The sequence below is a fragment of the Mustelus asterias genome, chromosome 15, assembly GCF_964213995.1.
Source record: "Mustelus asterias chromosome 15, sMusAst1.hap1.1, whole genome shotgun sequence".
Classification (NCBI taxonomy): Eukaryota; Metazoa; Chordata; class Chondrichthyes; order Carcharhiniformes; family Triakidae; genus Mustelus; species Mustelus asterias.
Genome location: NC_135815.1, coordinates 99,435,682 through 99,449,545, shown reverse-complemented (window position 1 = coordinate 99,449,545; position 13,864 = coordinate 99,435,682). Strand labels below are relative to the sequence as shown.

General features: G+C 46.0%; 2 protein-coding genes and 1 non-coding gene across 4 annotated transcripts in view; 1 reads left to right on the top strand and 2 right to left on the bottom strand.

The window, feature by feature from the left end:
* Window positions 1-2,112: 2,112 nt before the first annotated feature.
* LOC144504925 (U2 spliceosomal RNA) lies at window positions 2,113-2,305 on the bottom strand. The gene has a single exon (XR_013499717.1). It is a non-coding gene; the product is annotated as a U2 spliceosomal RNA (small nuclear RNA).
* Window positions 2,306-4,677: 2,372 nt separating this feature from the next.
* Window positions 4,678-11,701, bottom strand: fbxo48 (F-box protein 48). Of its 2 annotated transcripts, XM_078230377.1 has the most exons (4): window positions 11,624-11,690; window positions 10,178-10,301; window positions 9,437-9,973; window positions 4,678-8,002 (listed from the first exon to the last, which is right to left on the bottom strand). In XM_078230377.1, the coding sequence occupies exons 3-4, from the start codon at window positions 9,731-9,733 to the stop codon at window positions 7,841-7,843; spliced, it is 459 nt and encodes a 152-aa protein (XP_078086503.1). In that variant the 5' UTR covers window positions 9,734-9,973; window positions 10,178-10,301; window positions 11,624-11,690; the 3' UTR covers window positions 4,678-7,840. The 2 variants fall into 2 exon arrangements, with proteins under 2 accessions (XP_078086503.1, XP_078086502.1); XM_078230376.1 differs by lacking the exon at window positions 10,178-10,301 and having other exon boundaries at window positions 11,624-11,701.
* Window positions 11,702-11,871: 170 nt separating this feature from the next.
* Window positions 11,872-13,864, top strand: part of aplf (aprataxin and PNKP like factor) — a 53,744-nt gene continuing 51,751 nt past the window's right edge. The window contains exon 1 of the mRNA XM_078230384.1: window positions 11,872-12,293. Coding sequence (XP_078086510.1) covers window positions 12,207-12,293 — 87 coding nt within the window. The 5' untranslated portion in view covers window positions 11,872-12,206. The remainder of the gene's footprint in view (window positions 12,294-13,864) is intronic.

Here is a 13,864-nt window from a genome sequence, read left to right as displayed (position 1 = left end):
CAGTTGCCATTTGCAGAAGAGTTCAAGACTTCTTCCAAACTTTGTTCATCGGATCCCTGCAGTGCAGAAGGTCAGTCAGCCGATTCTGCACCAACTTTCTGAAATAGCTTCTTACTCAGGCCCTGATCTGATTCTCAATGGAAACAGTTTGCCTCTACCCTAAAGTTTCCATTAATATATTAAAAACTGCAATAAAATCATCCATCACCTCCTCAATTTCAGGGAATGCAACCCTAGGTTGCGTAGTCTTCCCTTTGCCAGTTACAAGTTTGCTAACTTAAAATGTTGAAGAAAGACATTTAGTTGAAGATTTTCACCTTGCAGGAACAGCAATGTCAGAGGAAACAACAACTTTATACTGGAAGAAAAGAGCACTGATTGGTTGACAAGTGGTAGAGGTATTCTCATGGAGAATGCACCAGTTCATTGTGACTGCCAGTCAACTGCCAAACATTGTTTGAACATTTTTCAGAGTCAAGCTCCCTGCTTTAAAAAAATTTCAATTAGTACATGGCAGTTAACTGTCAGTCATCATTAACTGGTGCATTCTCCATGGCAATGCCTCTACCAATCGGAGTCCACTTGTCAACCAATCAGAAGTCTCTTCTCATACAGTATAAAGTTGTTGTTTCCCCTCAAGCTGCTATTCTTGCGACAGTCCTTATGAATGCAAGACAAAAAGCTTTGATTAAATGTCTTTTTTCAGCAATGCTATGTTCTGTACTACCAAATGACCACAACTTACAAAGATACAGGATTTAGTTCCTTAACTTAGTGGAGAAATGAAAATGGCAGAAATATCAATAAGTTTCAATCACCTTCTATTCCTTCTGATTGACTCATACCGTTTGATTTGATTTTGTCACATGTATTTACAGTGAAAAGTATTGTTTCTTGCGTGCTATACAGACAAAGCATACCGTTCATAGAGAAGGAAAGTTTTGATGCAAAGTTTTTTGAACTTAGTTTGATTGTCAGGTGTTGATTTGTACATTCTATGTTTAATTGATTGTGTTTTTCAGAGTACCAAGCTTTCAGCTTATCAAATGCAAGAGACACAGAAATGAATATAATTTATTTAGTGACACTAGACTTTCGAATAGGATAAATCTGGAATTCTCTTCTCCACTGTCATGTTATCTCTCAGTTCCTAATTATAGTTCTCGTTGTCGTGGTACTTACTCTTCTATAGCTGGTTCCCATTCTTGTGAATGCAAAAGATCCCAGGGCACTACTTGAAGAACAGGGAGTTCTTCCAGTCTACCAGTTTAAATTCTCTCAGTCAGCACCATTGGAGAGAGATTTCATTCATTTTCTCTTTGTGATGCTTTGCTATGTACAAAATTGGTTGCTAAATTTGCCTGTGCAACGACAAAGGCCACATGTCAGAAACATTCCAAAAGGGAGGCACTTTTGGAATGTTCCGTGGATGTAAAAGGCATTAATTCAATGAAAGGCCTTCTTTTTGTCCTGAAATGTCCTTGAGCTTGAAAGCTTGTTTGCACTCTTGATCTACATGATCCAAGCTGATTGGAGCAGGCATTGCACCTCCTCCAAGGCTTGATCTCATTTGCATCTTAGCCAAAAGGTCTAGATGCTGCTTTAAAAGGTTGCTTCAAATGAAGCCTCAGTGTAACCTCATGACTTCAACTAAGTGCAGGATGCCAAAACTACACTTTTTTTTTGTTTTAATACTTTTCCAATTCAATCAAATCAAGTCCAATTCAGAGTCTCAACAAGTTGAGACATTTCCGATCCAAGCTGACAAGACAGGGCCTTCACACCTGTCTTGGGCCTGATCTACATGAGCCAAGCTGATTGGAGGAGGGGGAGGTTTCCTCCTCCAAGGCTTGATCTCATTTGCATCTTAGCCAAAAGGCCGAGATGCCGCTTTTAAAAATTGCTTCATATAAAAATGAAGCTTAAATGCAACCCAATGACCTCAACCAAGTGCAGCATCCGCATAACTACACTTCTTTAAAAATACTTTTCCAATTCAATCAAATCAAATCCAATTCAGAGTCTCAACAAGTTGAGACATTTCAGATCCAGGCTGACAAGACAGGACGGGAGACCAAAACCACCCTGTCCTGGGCCTGATCTACATGAGTCAAGCTGATTGGAGAAGGGGGAGGATCCTCCTCCAAGACTTGAGCTCATTTGCATCTTAGCCAAAAGGCCGAGATACCGCTTTAAAAAATTGCTTCATATGAAACATATGAAGCCCCAGCGCAACCCAATGACCTCAACCAAGTGCAGGCGATCCATACTACACTTGATCTTAGCCAAAAGGCCGAGAAGCGACTACACTTTTTTTTAATTTCAAAAATATACTTTATTCACACAAAAAAAAAACTCTCCAATAAAACATTGCAAAATTACAGATCCAAATGTCATAAACAGTGTAAAAAAGAATCATTTTTACAGTCCAATACCGTGCTCATTTACAAAAACATTACATTCCGTTACATTTCATTTCTTAAAACTATATACATAGAACATAGAACATAGAAAGTCACAGCACAAACAGGCCCTTCGGCCCACAAGTTGCGCCGATCACATCCCCACCTCTAGGCCTATCTATAGCCCTCAATCCCATTAAATCCCATGTACTCATCCAGAAGTCTCTTAAAAGACCCCAACGAGTTTGCCTCCACCACCACCGACGTCAGCCGATTCCACTCACCCACCACCCTCTGAGTGAAAAACTTACCCCTGACATCCCCCCTGTACCTACCCCCCAGCACCTTAAACCTGTGTCCTCTCGTAGCAACCATTTCAGCCCTTGGAAATAGCCTCTGAGAGTCCACCCTATCCAGACCCCTCAACATCTTGTAAACCTCTATCAGGTCACCTCTCATCCTTCGTCTCTCCAGGGAGAAGAGACCAAGCTCCCTCAACCTATCCTCATAAGGCATGCCCCCCAATCCAGGCAACATCCTTGTAAATCTCCTCTGCACCCTTTCAATGGCTTCAACATCTTTCCTGTAATGAGGTGACCAGAACTGCGCGCAGTACTCCAAGTGGGGTCTAACCAGGGTCCTATAAAGCTGCAGCATTATCTCCCGACTCCTAAACTCAATCCCTCGATTAATGAAGGCTAGTACGCCATACGCCTTCTTGACCGCATCCTCCACCTGCGAGGCCGATTTAAGAGTCCTATGGACCCGGACCCCAAGGTCCTTCTGATCCTCTACACTGCTAAGAATGGTACCCTTCATTTTATACTGCTGCTCCATCCCATTGGATCTGCCAAAATGGATCACTACACACTTATCCGGGTTGAAGTCCATCTGCCACTTCTCCGCCCAGTCTTGCATTCTATCTATGTCTCGCTGCAACTTCTGACATCCCTCCAAACTATCCACAACACCACCTACCTTGGTGTCGTCAGCAAACTTACCAACCCATCCCTCCACTTCCTCATCCAGGTCATTTATGAAAATGACAAACAGCAAGGGTCCCAGAACAGATCCCTGGGGCACTCCACTGGTCACTGACCTCCATGCAGAGAAAGACCCCTCCACAGCCACTCTCTGCCTTCTGCAGGCAAGCCAGTTCTGGATCCACAAGGCAACAGCCCCTTGGATCCCATGCCCTCTCACATGTGTCAGAGTTTTCTGTGTGCCATTTTTTTCCAGGTTGGCACACAGTTACGCAGGCCGAGGGTATTCTGCAGTTACCCGGCCCTCGGTCTGCCTCGGTTGAGACGCTTTACACGGTGGCCTTTCCCCACTGTGCCTTGGCGGCGGCTGCCCCAAGCTTGAGCGCGTCCCTGAGCACGTAGTCCTGGACCTTGGAATGTGTCAGTCTGCAACACTCGGTCGAGGACAATTCTTTCAGCTGGAAGATCAGCAAGTTTCGGGCGGACCAAAGCGCGTCCTTCACCGAGTTGATGACCCTCCAGCAGCGGTTGATATTTGTCTCGGTGTGCGTTCCCGGAAACAGCCCGTAAAGCACAGAGTCCTGCGTCACCGAGCTGCCCGGGACGAGAAGCGACTACACTTGATCTTAGCCAAAAGGCCGAGAAGCTTCTAATGAGCAGATAGTTTGCCTGCAGAACATGAAGGTGTAAATTATGCCCCACATTTAAGTCAATTTGCAAACCTTGATCAGGGTCCCAATTATGGTAATGTTCTTTCTGCCACTTTGTGTATTGAGTGCATCCACATAATAGAAAACAGATGATGTAATCACAACAGATTAAAATGCAATTTAAGTTATCAATTTTAAGATTGTTGCAATTAGAAAAAAATAGCAAACATAGTTCTCTGATAATAATGTAAATGCACTGAATACATCTTATTAAAGTTCTTGCAAATCTGAAACTTCCTGTATGTGGCACTTTACTTCCTTTGGTCATATTTTTGCACCCTAAACACTTGCACTATGGGAGTATGAACAAATTACCGTATATACTCCTGTAAAGGTTGAGTTTCTAAAACTTAACTTTGAACCAAAAAGTGTCAACCTTTACACGAGTAATATTTGCAAGGGTTGCTGTCCCAGAGTTGCCAGTTGGAGGCTGTTTCCATCAACCCTGTCCCCAAAAGTAGCATAGAAGGAGCCTGTTTTTTTAAATCATGTTCTGACATGTGCAGACACGAGCTGAACATAACTTCAATGGTAAACTATTCACTGATTCCATTAATCAGAGCGATTTGACTTTTGATTTGATTTGATTTATTGTCACGTATTAATAAACAGTAAATAGTATTGTTTCTTGTGTGCTATAGACAAAGCATACCGTTCATAGAGAAGGAAACAAGAGTGCAAAATGTAGTGTTACAGTCATAGCTAGCGTGCAGAGAAAAATCAACTTAATGCGAGGTAGGTCCATTCAAAAGTCTGATGACAGCTGGGAAGAAGCTGCTTTTGAGTCGGTTGGTACATGACCTCGGACTTTTGCATCGTTTTCCCGACGGAAGAAGGTGGAAGAGAGAATGTCCGGGGTGCGTGGGGTCCTTAATTATGCTGGCTGCTTTGCCGAGGCAGCGGGAAGTGTAGACAGACATCAATGGATGGGAGGCTGGTTTGCGTGATGGATTGGGCTGCATTCACGACCTTCAGTGGCAAGCAGGTGCTAAGTACAAAGAGTTTGGACTTTTTGTCTAAAAGTACAGATTGATGAATACACAACAGATATGAAAAATGAATTATATATTTTGGCCAAACGTCAGGGGTCAATTTTTACACAGGATTGACCATTGCTGGCATATATATGGTATATACAAATTAGGAGGTTAGTACTCCTATTATAGGCAGAATTCTGTTAATCTGAGAATGGTTTTTGGCAGATAGATCTTCAAAAATTATATTTAAATGAAAGTTGAAGACTTTCTCCAAATTAACAGCCTTCACATATTGCTTAAAGAAGTCTCAAGTTCCATCCAAAATTCCAAGGTCTTGTGAAATAATCTTTTATATCACCGGGTGTATCCCATTAGAAAGCTGGTAAACAAAGTGAAATATATACAAAAGCACACTGTCCAGTTTCTGTTTGAGTTTAATGTTTGACCTGTGGTACCTACTTTACACTGACACGGTGATGGGACATCAGAACTAGCCTCAGTATCCTGAGAGTGGAATGGGAGAAAACCAGTTATTTTGCTTTTGGTCTGGCAATCCAGAGGTCAGGACTAATAATCCAGGAAAAGGAGTTCAAATCCCACCGTGGCAACTTAGAAATTTAAATTCAGTGAATTAAATAAATCATAATAAAAAAGCTAGTATCGGTCGTGGTATCATGAAGTTATCACATTGTTGTAAAACCTATCGGGTTCATTAATGTCCTTTAGAGAAGGAAATCTGACATCGTACCAGCACGGGGCTAACTGTGACTCCAGACACTCGGCAATCCTGTCAATTCCTAACTGCCCTCTGAAATAGCTTAGAAATCCACTCACTTGTCAAGAAGATGACTTACTTACTCCAGATCAATCAGAGCTTCCCCATGAATGAATTAAAAGTTTTTCTTTTGCAGGAGTGAAACAATTATTAGCACTCGCTAACAATAGTAAGATTCTCTTTAGTTAAAGAGATAAAACTTCGAGCAGGATCTTGAGACCGAGTGTCAGAACTCATTCTAAGAATAAAGAGAAATGATTACCAATTATTGTGATTTTTATCCAGGTTTCTGCCTTTCATTCCAACGCAGGACACAAAATCAACCGCGGTTTTAGCTGAGCTCACTCACTTAGCCCAGACCAGCAGTAGACCTGGGATCTACCCAATATCTATTCCTCAAATTTGGAATTGACCAACCAAGTCTTCAGGGAGGTGATGGCCTAGTGGTATTATCACTAGACTATTAACCCAGAAACTCAGCTAATGTTCTGGTTCGAATCCCGCCACGGTAGATGGTGGAATTTGAATCCAATAATAAATATCTGGAATTAAGAATCTACCGATGACCATGAAACTATTGTTGAAAAAACCCATCTGCTTCACCGATGCCCTTTAGGGAAGAAAATCTGCCATCCTTGCCTAGTCTGGCCTACATGTGACTCCAGAACCACAGCAATGTAGTTGACTCTCAACTGCCCTCTGAACAAGGGCAATAAGGATGGGAATAATGCTGGCCAGCCAGTGATGCCCATGGCCCATGAACAAATCAAAAGAAATCACAGTATTTTAGTAAAAATAAAACCCTTAAAGTTGACAGAAACCCGAAACAAGTGGATGATGACATTATTTAATACTACTAAGAATTTAAAAGCTAATGATGCTATTCTCTCTTGCCACAATTAACATATAATTGGATAATTTTCTCTCGCTTTGCTAACCATTAAACTCATGAAATATGACGTTTGATGTTCAAGTCCACACACTATTGATACATTCTTCGTCCTGTTCACTGAACTACAGAATTGTCAAAATTGGCTTCAGTCTGATGAGACAAAGCAGCTAATTACAGGTTTATTTTTGTCTGTACAGTACAAATAGAAAATAACAAAAAGGACAGCATTAAGATCACATCTCCATGATTGAGGCTTTTCTAAAGAAATACCAAAAGTGCTTAAACCAGTGAAACATATTTTTTGATAAAGAAGCTATAATTTAAAATCTTTCAATAATATTACAATAAATCTTTATAGATTCTATATTTAACCATCCAATGAAAGATTACAAATTCAATAAAAGTTCTTTACTACTTTAAGCATAAACTATTTGACAAATAAAACAAATACTTTCATCATAGTGCTTATAGCTTTTTTTCTAAGTGCATGATACCACAATAAAAAACTCCAATTTAATTATATTACAGTTGTATAATTATCTTACAGTTGTATAAAACATTGGTTAGGCCACATTTGGAATACTGTATCCAATTATGGTCACCACACTACCAGAAGGACGTGGAGGCTTTGGAGGGAGTACAGAAATGGTGTTGCCTGGCATGGAGGGTATTAGCTATGAGAGATTGAATAAACTGGGATTGTTCTTCCTGGAAAGATGGAGGCTGAGGGGCGACCTAATAGAAGTTTATAAAATTATGAGAGGTACAGATAGGGTGAGCAGTTGGAAGCTTTTTCCCAGGGCAGAAATGACAATTACAAGGGGGGCACAAGTTCAAGATAAGGGGGGGAAAGGTTCACTGGAGATGTCTGAGGGAAGTTTTTTACACAGAGGGTGGTGGGGGCTTGGAATGCACTGCCCAGTGAGGTGGTTGAGGCAGACACGTTAGCAACATTTAAGACTTATCTTGATAGGCATCTGAACAGACGGGGAATGGAGGGATATAAGCGGTTGGTCTAGATGGGACAACGTGATCGGTGCAGGCTTGGAGGGCCGAATGGCCTGTTCCTGTGCTGCACTGTTCTTTGTTCTTAACACCACACTATCTTTCCAGCTCAGCCTCCAGTATCTCTCCCCAAGTATCTGCATCCATTTCACACATACTGTTGTGCCGAAGCTCAGTTGAAGAACGGATATAACTGTACTGACCATCTAACCATGCCCGTTTTATGTTGCTTTTCTTGTAGTTCCTCATGAGGGTAACCTACAAATTAACAAAACATTATCTTTGAGAAATTTAATTTTCCTTTTATCCTCAACTGAATAAATGCAGAACAAATTATTTTTCATGAAAATACAATGCAATAAAAAGGATTTATGATTTCATTACTTAATAGTTCAGGAAAGACGTTAAGCAGATTTCTTACATTGGAAACTCAATGGTACTTTTTAATATTTCATGATTTTATACTATTAACGTTATTATTTATTGTTAATCTCTGTGCTGTAATCTCATGGTTGAAGGGCCTGTCAACCCCAGTCGGTGGGGACGGGTGTGGAATCCTTGATTAAGGAAAAAGAAGATATCTCAGGAATGTTGGTGTGAAAAGTTGTACCACTGAAAAAGAAACAGACATGGAGGACCCGGAGAATGGGATGGAGTCTTTACGGAGTATAGGGTGTGAGGGAGTATACTTGAGGTAACTGTTTTAGTCAGTAGGCTTGTACTGAATATTAATTGATCGCCTGTCACCAGAAATGGAGCCAGAGAAGTCAAGGAAGGGAAGAGTTGGAGATAGACCATTTTGAACTATGAGAATGGTGGAAATTGAAAGCAAATTTGAAGTTTTCTAATTCAGGGTGAGACCTGAACATGACACCAAAATAGTTATCAATGTACTGTAAAGAAAGTTGAGGGAGGGGGCCCAAAGGAAACAAGCAATCTTCTACATACTCCATATATTTAGAACTTACAGAAACCCAAAGCAACACCTGTTATTTGCAGGAAAAGCAATGAATGAAAGAAGAATTTGTTCAGCCACGTGTAAAAGGGTGGGTGGTCAATGGAAATTGGTTATGTTTCTATTCAAGGAAAAAGTGGAGAGCCCTTAGACTGTCCTGGTGGCGAATGGATGTATAGAGAGATCGGTGAAGAAACAGTTACAGCCAGGAAATTGGAAACTTTTGAAGTGGTGGAGGAATCAGAAGAGTCACAGATGTAGGTAGAGAGAGAAGAGGAAGGTTCCCCCTTTATCCCTTGATCTCTTTCGCCCCAAGAGCTATATCTAATTTCTTCTTGAAATCACACAATGTTTTGGCCTTGACTACTTTCTGTGGTAGTGAATTCCACACATTCTCTGGTTGAAGAAGCTTCCCTTCACCTCAGTCCTAAAAGGTTTACCCCTTCACCTCAACCTATAACCTCCCTCATCTCACCTAATGTTTGTATAGTTGGTGTTGTCTATTTTGTGCTTTGCTAATAATTTTACATCATATGTGCAACCTCTCTGCTGGGTGGAATGAACATTACCCTTAAGGTGTTTCCATTCTTATATTTACTATGATATGGGAGAATGTTCCTCTTGTTTTCAATAGAGGGGACATTGAAACGCTCTTAGATACATGCGGAAGAAGCAAATTGAATTGTAAAAAGCGCTCAACTTTTCATGCAACCCAAATCATTGCAAACTGCACTAACCTTCCACGAATGTCCACTTGCTCGGTCGTATTGCAGCTCTCTTTTACAGACAGCCAATACCGTCAAGCAGTGATTGTACCACAGGTTGTCGCTGCTTTCGATCAGATCATTCCATGCTTTGCATGTCACTGCAGCATTAGATAGGCTTCGAACGTCCAATTCACTGAAAATTTTCAAAGTTAGCTCTTGAGGCAAAAACTGGGCAAAGTCACAACGATTTTGCAGTCTTTTCTGTTCAGTGGAGAGTAGAGTTATCGTTTCACCAATCTGCTTATTTCTTTTGCAAGGCTTTTGCATAGTTTTGTTTCAAGAATTTCAGAGGTATTTTCAAACAAACAAAATCAAAGTATTACTGTCTTTTGACTTTATCTTGTGTAGCTTGCCATAAGTCTCTGACGCCAAACTCCTTCTGTATTTCTATTTGTCATCCATCCTTTCTTTTTTGTAGTTCTCATACATTGTGTCATTGCCTTCGGTCTCCTTCCTTTTGGCAGTCTTTCAGTTCTTCTGTCTGCACTTTTCAGTCTGCATTCCACTCTGAAAAACATTGCTTACAGACTTATTCAATTTCGAGCCGTTTCAAAGTTCCAGACGCACAGCAAATTGTAAGAAGAAAGGATTTAGCATCTCAGATTTAACACTTAGCTGTTGTGTTTTAATCCAGAATATGTCCTGGTTTGTAAATTGCCAGTTTACACTCTGTTATTCTGAGTCTATCAATTGTATATCCTGAGTCAGTGCCTGAATCTACAAACTGTGAGTCCAGTCTGCTGATTATCGCTTCCACAACCTGCAAATCACTACTCTGGGCTAAGATTACCTCTGCATCTTTCATGTTCTGAATCTGTAAAGTTTATCACTGAATCTGTTGGTTAAATGATTTAACATGAGTTTTAACCACCTTTTTAGCACTTTCATATTTCTGAGGTCTATACCTTATGTCGACCAAATTCATCTCCAATCAAGGATTTTTTAATCTCAGTTTATGCCAATATTTTCCTGTATTCACCACATGGTCTATGACTCATTTATCCTGATCCATGGCTTGTGTTCCTCGTTTCGCATTAAGTTTCTTTGCTCTATGTCAGATTTTGCTCAGTTGAGTCATGTGCCATAGATTTCAACTGTCCCACATGAACATCAGCACTTTTAGGCCAGCTGGTTTTCACTTACAGAGGCACCGCCTTCTCCCTTTACCCCACTATTTCCACATTAACACCAGTCTTTCCATTAACTACATCTTTCCCCATGAACCCCATTCTCTCCTCATTAATCCCAGCTTTAAGATAGCAGGACAGGTGGATAAAGTGCTTAAGAAGGTATATGGTATACTTGCCTTTATTAGCCGAGGCATAGAGTTTAAGAGCAGGGAGGTTATGTTGGAACTGTATAAAACATTGATTATGTCACAGCTAGAGTATCGTATGCAGTTCTGGAGTCCACATTATAGGAGGGAGGTGATAGCACTGGAAAGGGTGCAGAGGAGGTTTACCAGGATGTTCCTGGGCTGGAGAGGTTTAGTTATGAAGAGAGATTGGATAGACTGGGGTTGTTTTCCTTGGAGCAGAGAAGGGACATGACTGAGATATATAAAATAATGAGGGGCATAGAGAGAGTAGACAGGAAGAAATTTTTCCCTTGAGGAGTGAATGATCAATGACCAGGGAGCAGAGATTTAGGGTCAGGGGCAGGAAGTTTAGAGGGGAAAAACTGTTTCACCCGTTAACCCCCACTCGCTCCCCCAATGCAGGAGGCCATTCTGCCCATTGAGCCTGAACGGACACAACTCCACCTGACACTAAGGGTCAATTTTAGCATGGCCAATCCACCCAACCCGCACATCTTTGGGCTGTGGGAGGAAACCGGAGCACCCGGAGGAAACCCACGCAGACACGGGGAGAATGTACAAACTCCACACAGACAGTGACCCGAGCAGGGAATCGAACCCGGGACCCTGGAGCTGTGAAGCAGCAGGAATCGAACCTGGCGCCCTGAGGCAGCAGCACTAACCACTGTGTCACAGCAAATGGGAGGAGAATGTTTGGGTAGTTTGTCTTTGACCAGCACAGACTCAATGGGCCAAATGGTCTTTTTATGTGACGTAGACCTCTCCAGCCCCTCTCACTCCCCTCTCTCCCTCATTAGCCCCACTCTCTGACTCTCCAATCTTTTATTTCACTCTCTCACATGATTTGAATCTTTTCCTTTCCGATTCTCGGCCGTTGACAGTTATTTACAGCCTCGCGCATCCGCCTCAGCTTTCGAGTGACTGCGCAGGCGCTTGGGCGGCGGCCGAGCAGAAGTCGCGCGCACAGGCGCAGTGGCCGGTCGCCTAGAGGAAGGAGCGTGCGCGCAGGCGCAGCGGCCGTGAGGAAGACGTATGCGCGCAGGCGCAGCGGCCGTGAGGAAGACGTATGCGCAGGCGCAGAGCCCGTGAGGAAGACGTGTGCGCAGGCGCAGCGGCCGTGAGGAGGGGACGCGCGCACAGGCGTAGCGGCTGTGAGGAGGGGGCGCGCGCGCAGGCGCAGAGGCCGTGAGGAGGGGGCGGGCGCGCAGGCGCAGCGGACGTGAGAAGGCGCGCGCGCGCAGGCGAGGAGGGGGCGCGTGCGCAGTGGCCGTGAGGAAGGGGCGTGACGCAGGCGCGGTGGAGGAGGCCGGGAGCTGTAGTTCGTCGGCCTGAGAGAGAGTCTGTTCTGGGCCTGAGGGGGGGGGTCAGAGCAACCCGGGGACGGGGGCATGTGAGCTCCCGGTACGGTACCGCAGTGGGGGAATGATGGAGCTGGAGCCAGAGGATGGGAGTGGGACCATCACTTTAGCGAGCGGCCTGACCGCCATCGGCCGCGGGCCTGTTCTCCGGGTGAGTGACCCCAGGAAACCCCCTAACTCTCGCTGACCGTGACCCCTAACCCCCCTGACCGTGACCCCTAACCGTGACCCCTAACCCCCCTGATCGTGACCCCGAACCCCCCTGATCGTGACCCCGAACCCCCCTGATCGTGACCCCTAACCCCCCTGATCGTGACCCCTAACCCCCCTGATCGTGACCCCTAACCCCCCTGATCGTGACCCCTAACCCCCCTGATCGTGACCCCTAACCCCCCTGATCGTGACCCCTAACCCCCCTGATCGTGACCCCTAACCCCCCTGATCGTGACCCCTAACCCCGCTGATCGTGACCCCTAACCCCCCTGATCGTGACCCCTAACCCTTCTGACTGTGACCCCTAACCCCCCTGATCATGACCCCTAACCCCCTGACCGTGACCCCTAACCCCCCTGATCTTGACCCCTAACCCCCCTGATCATGACCCCTAACCCCCCTGGCTGTGACACCTGACCCCCCCTCGCCGTGAACCCTGACCCCCCCTCGCCGTGAACCCTGACCCCCCCCTCGCCGTGAACCCTGACCTCCCCTCGCCGTGAACCCTGACCCCCCCTCGCCGTGAACCCTGACCCCCCCTCGCCGTGAACCCTGACCCCCCCTCGCCGTGAACCCTGACCCCGACCCCCCCTCGCCGTGAACCCTGACCCCCACTCGCCGTGAACCCTGACCCCCCCCTTGCCGTGAACCCTGACCCCCCTCGCAGTGAACCCTGACACCCCCTCGCCGTGAACCCTGACACCCCCCTCGCCGTGAACCCTGACACCCCCCTCGCCGTGAACCCTGACACCCCCCTCGCTGTGAACCCTGACTCCCCCTCGCCGTGAACCCTGACCCCGACCCCCCCTCGCCGTGAACCCTGACCCCCACTCGCCGTGAACCCTGACCCCCCCCTTGCCGTGAACCCTGACCCCCCTCGCAGTGAACCCTGACACCCCCTCGCCGTGAACCCTGACACCCCCTCGCCGTGAACCCTGACACCCCCTCGCCGTGAACCCTGACATCCCCTTGCCGTGAACCCTGACCCCCCCTCGCCGTGAACCCTGACCCCCCCCTCGCCGTGAACCCTGACCCCCCTCGCCGTGAACCCTGACCCCCCTCGCCGTGAACCCTCACCCCCCCTCGCCGTGAACCCTCACCCCCCCTCGCCGTGAACCCTCACCCCCCTCGCCGTGAACCCTGACCCCCCTCGCCGTGAACCCTGACCCCCCCTCACCGTGAACCCTGACCCCCCCCTCGCCGTGAACCCTGAACCCCCCTCGCCGTGAACCCTGACCCCCGCTCGCCGTGAACCCTGACCCCCGCTTGCCGTGAACCCTGACCCCCCCTGGCCGTGAACCCTGACCCCCCCTGGCCGTGAACCCTGACCCCCCCTGGCCGTGAACCCTGACCCCCCCTGGCCGTGAACCCTGACCCCCCCTGGCCATGAACCCTGACCCCCCCTGGCCATGAACCCTGACCCCCCCTCGCCGTGAACCCTGACCCCCCCCCTCGCCCTGGCCCCCGACCTCCCCCTCGCCCCGGGCCCCCCACATGCCTCCCCCCCCC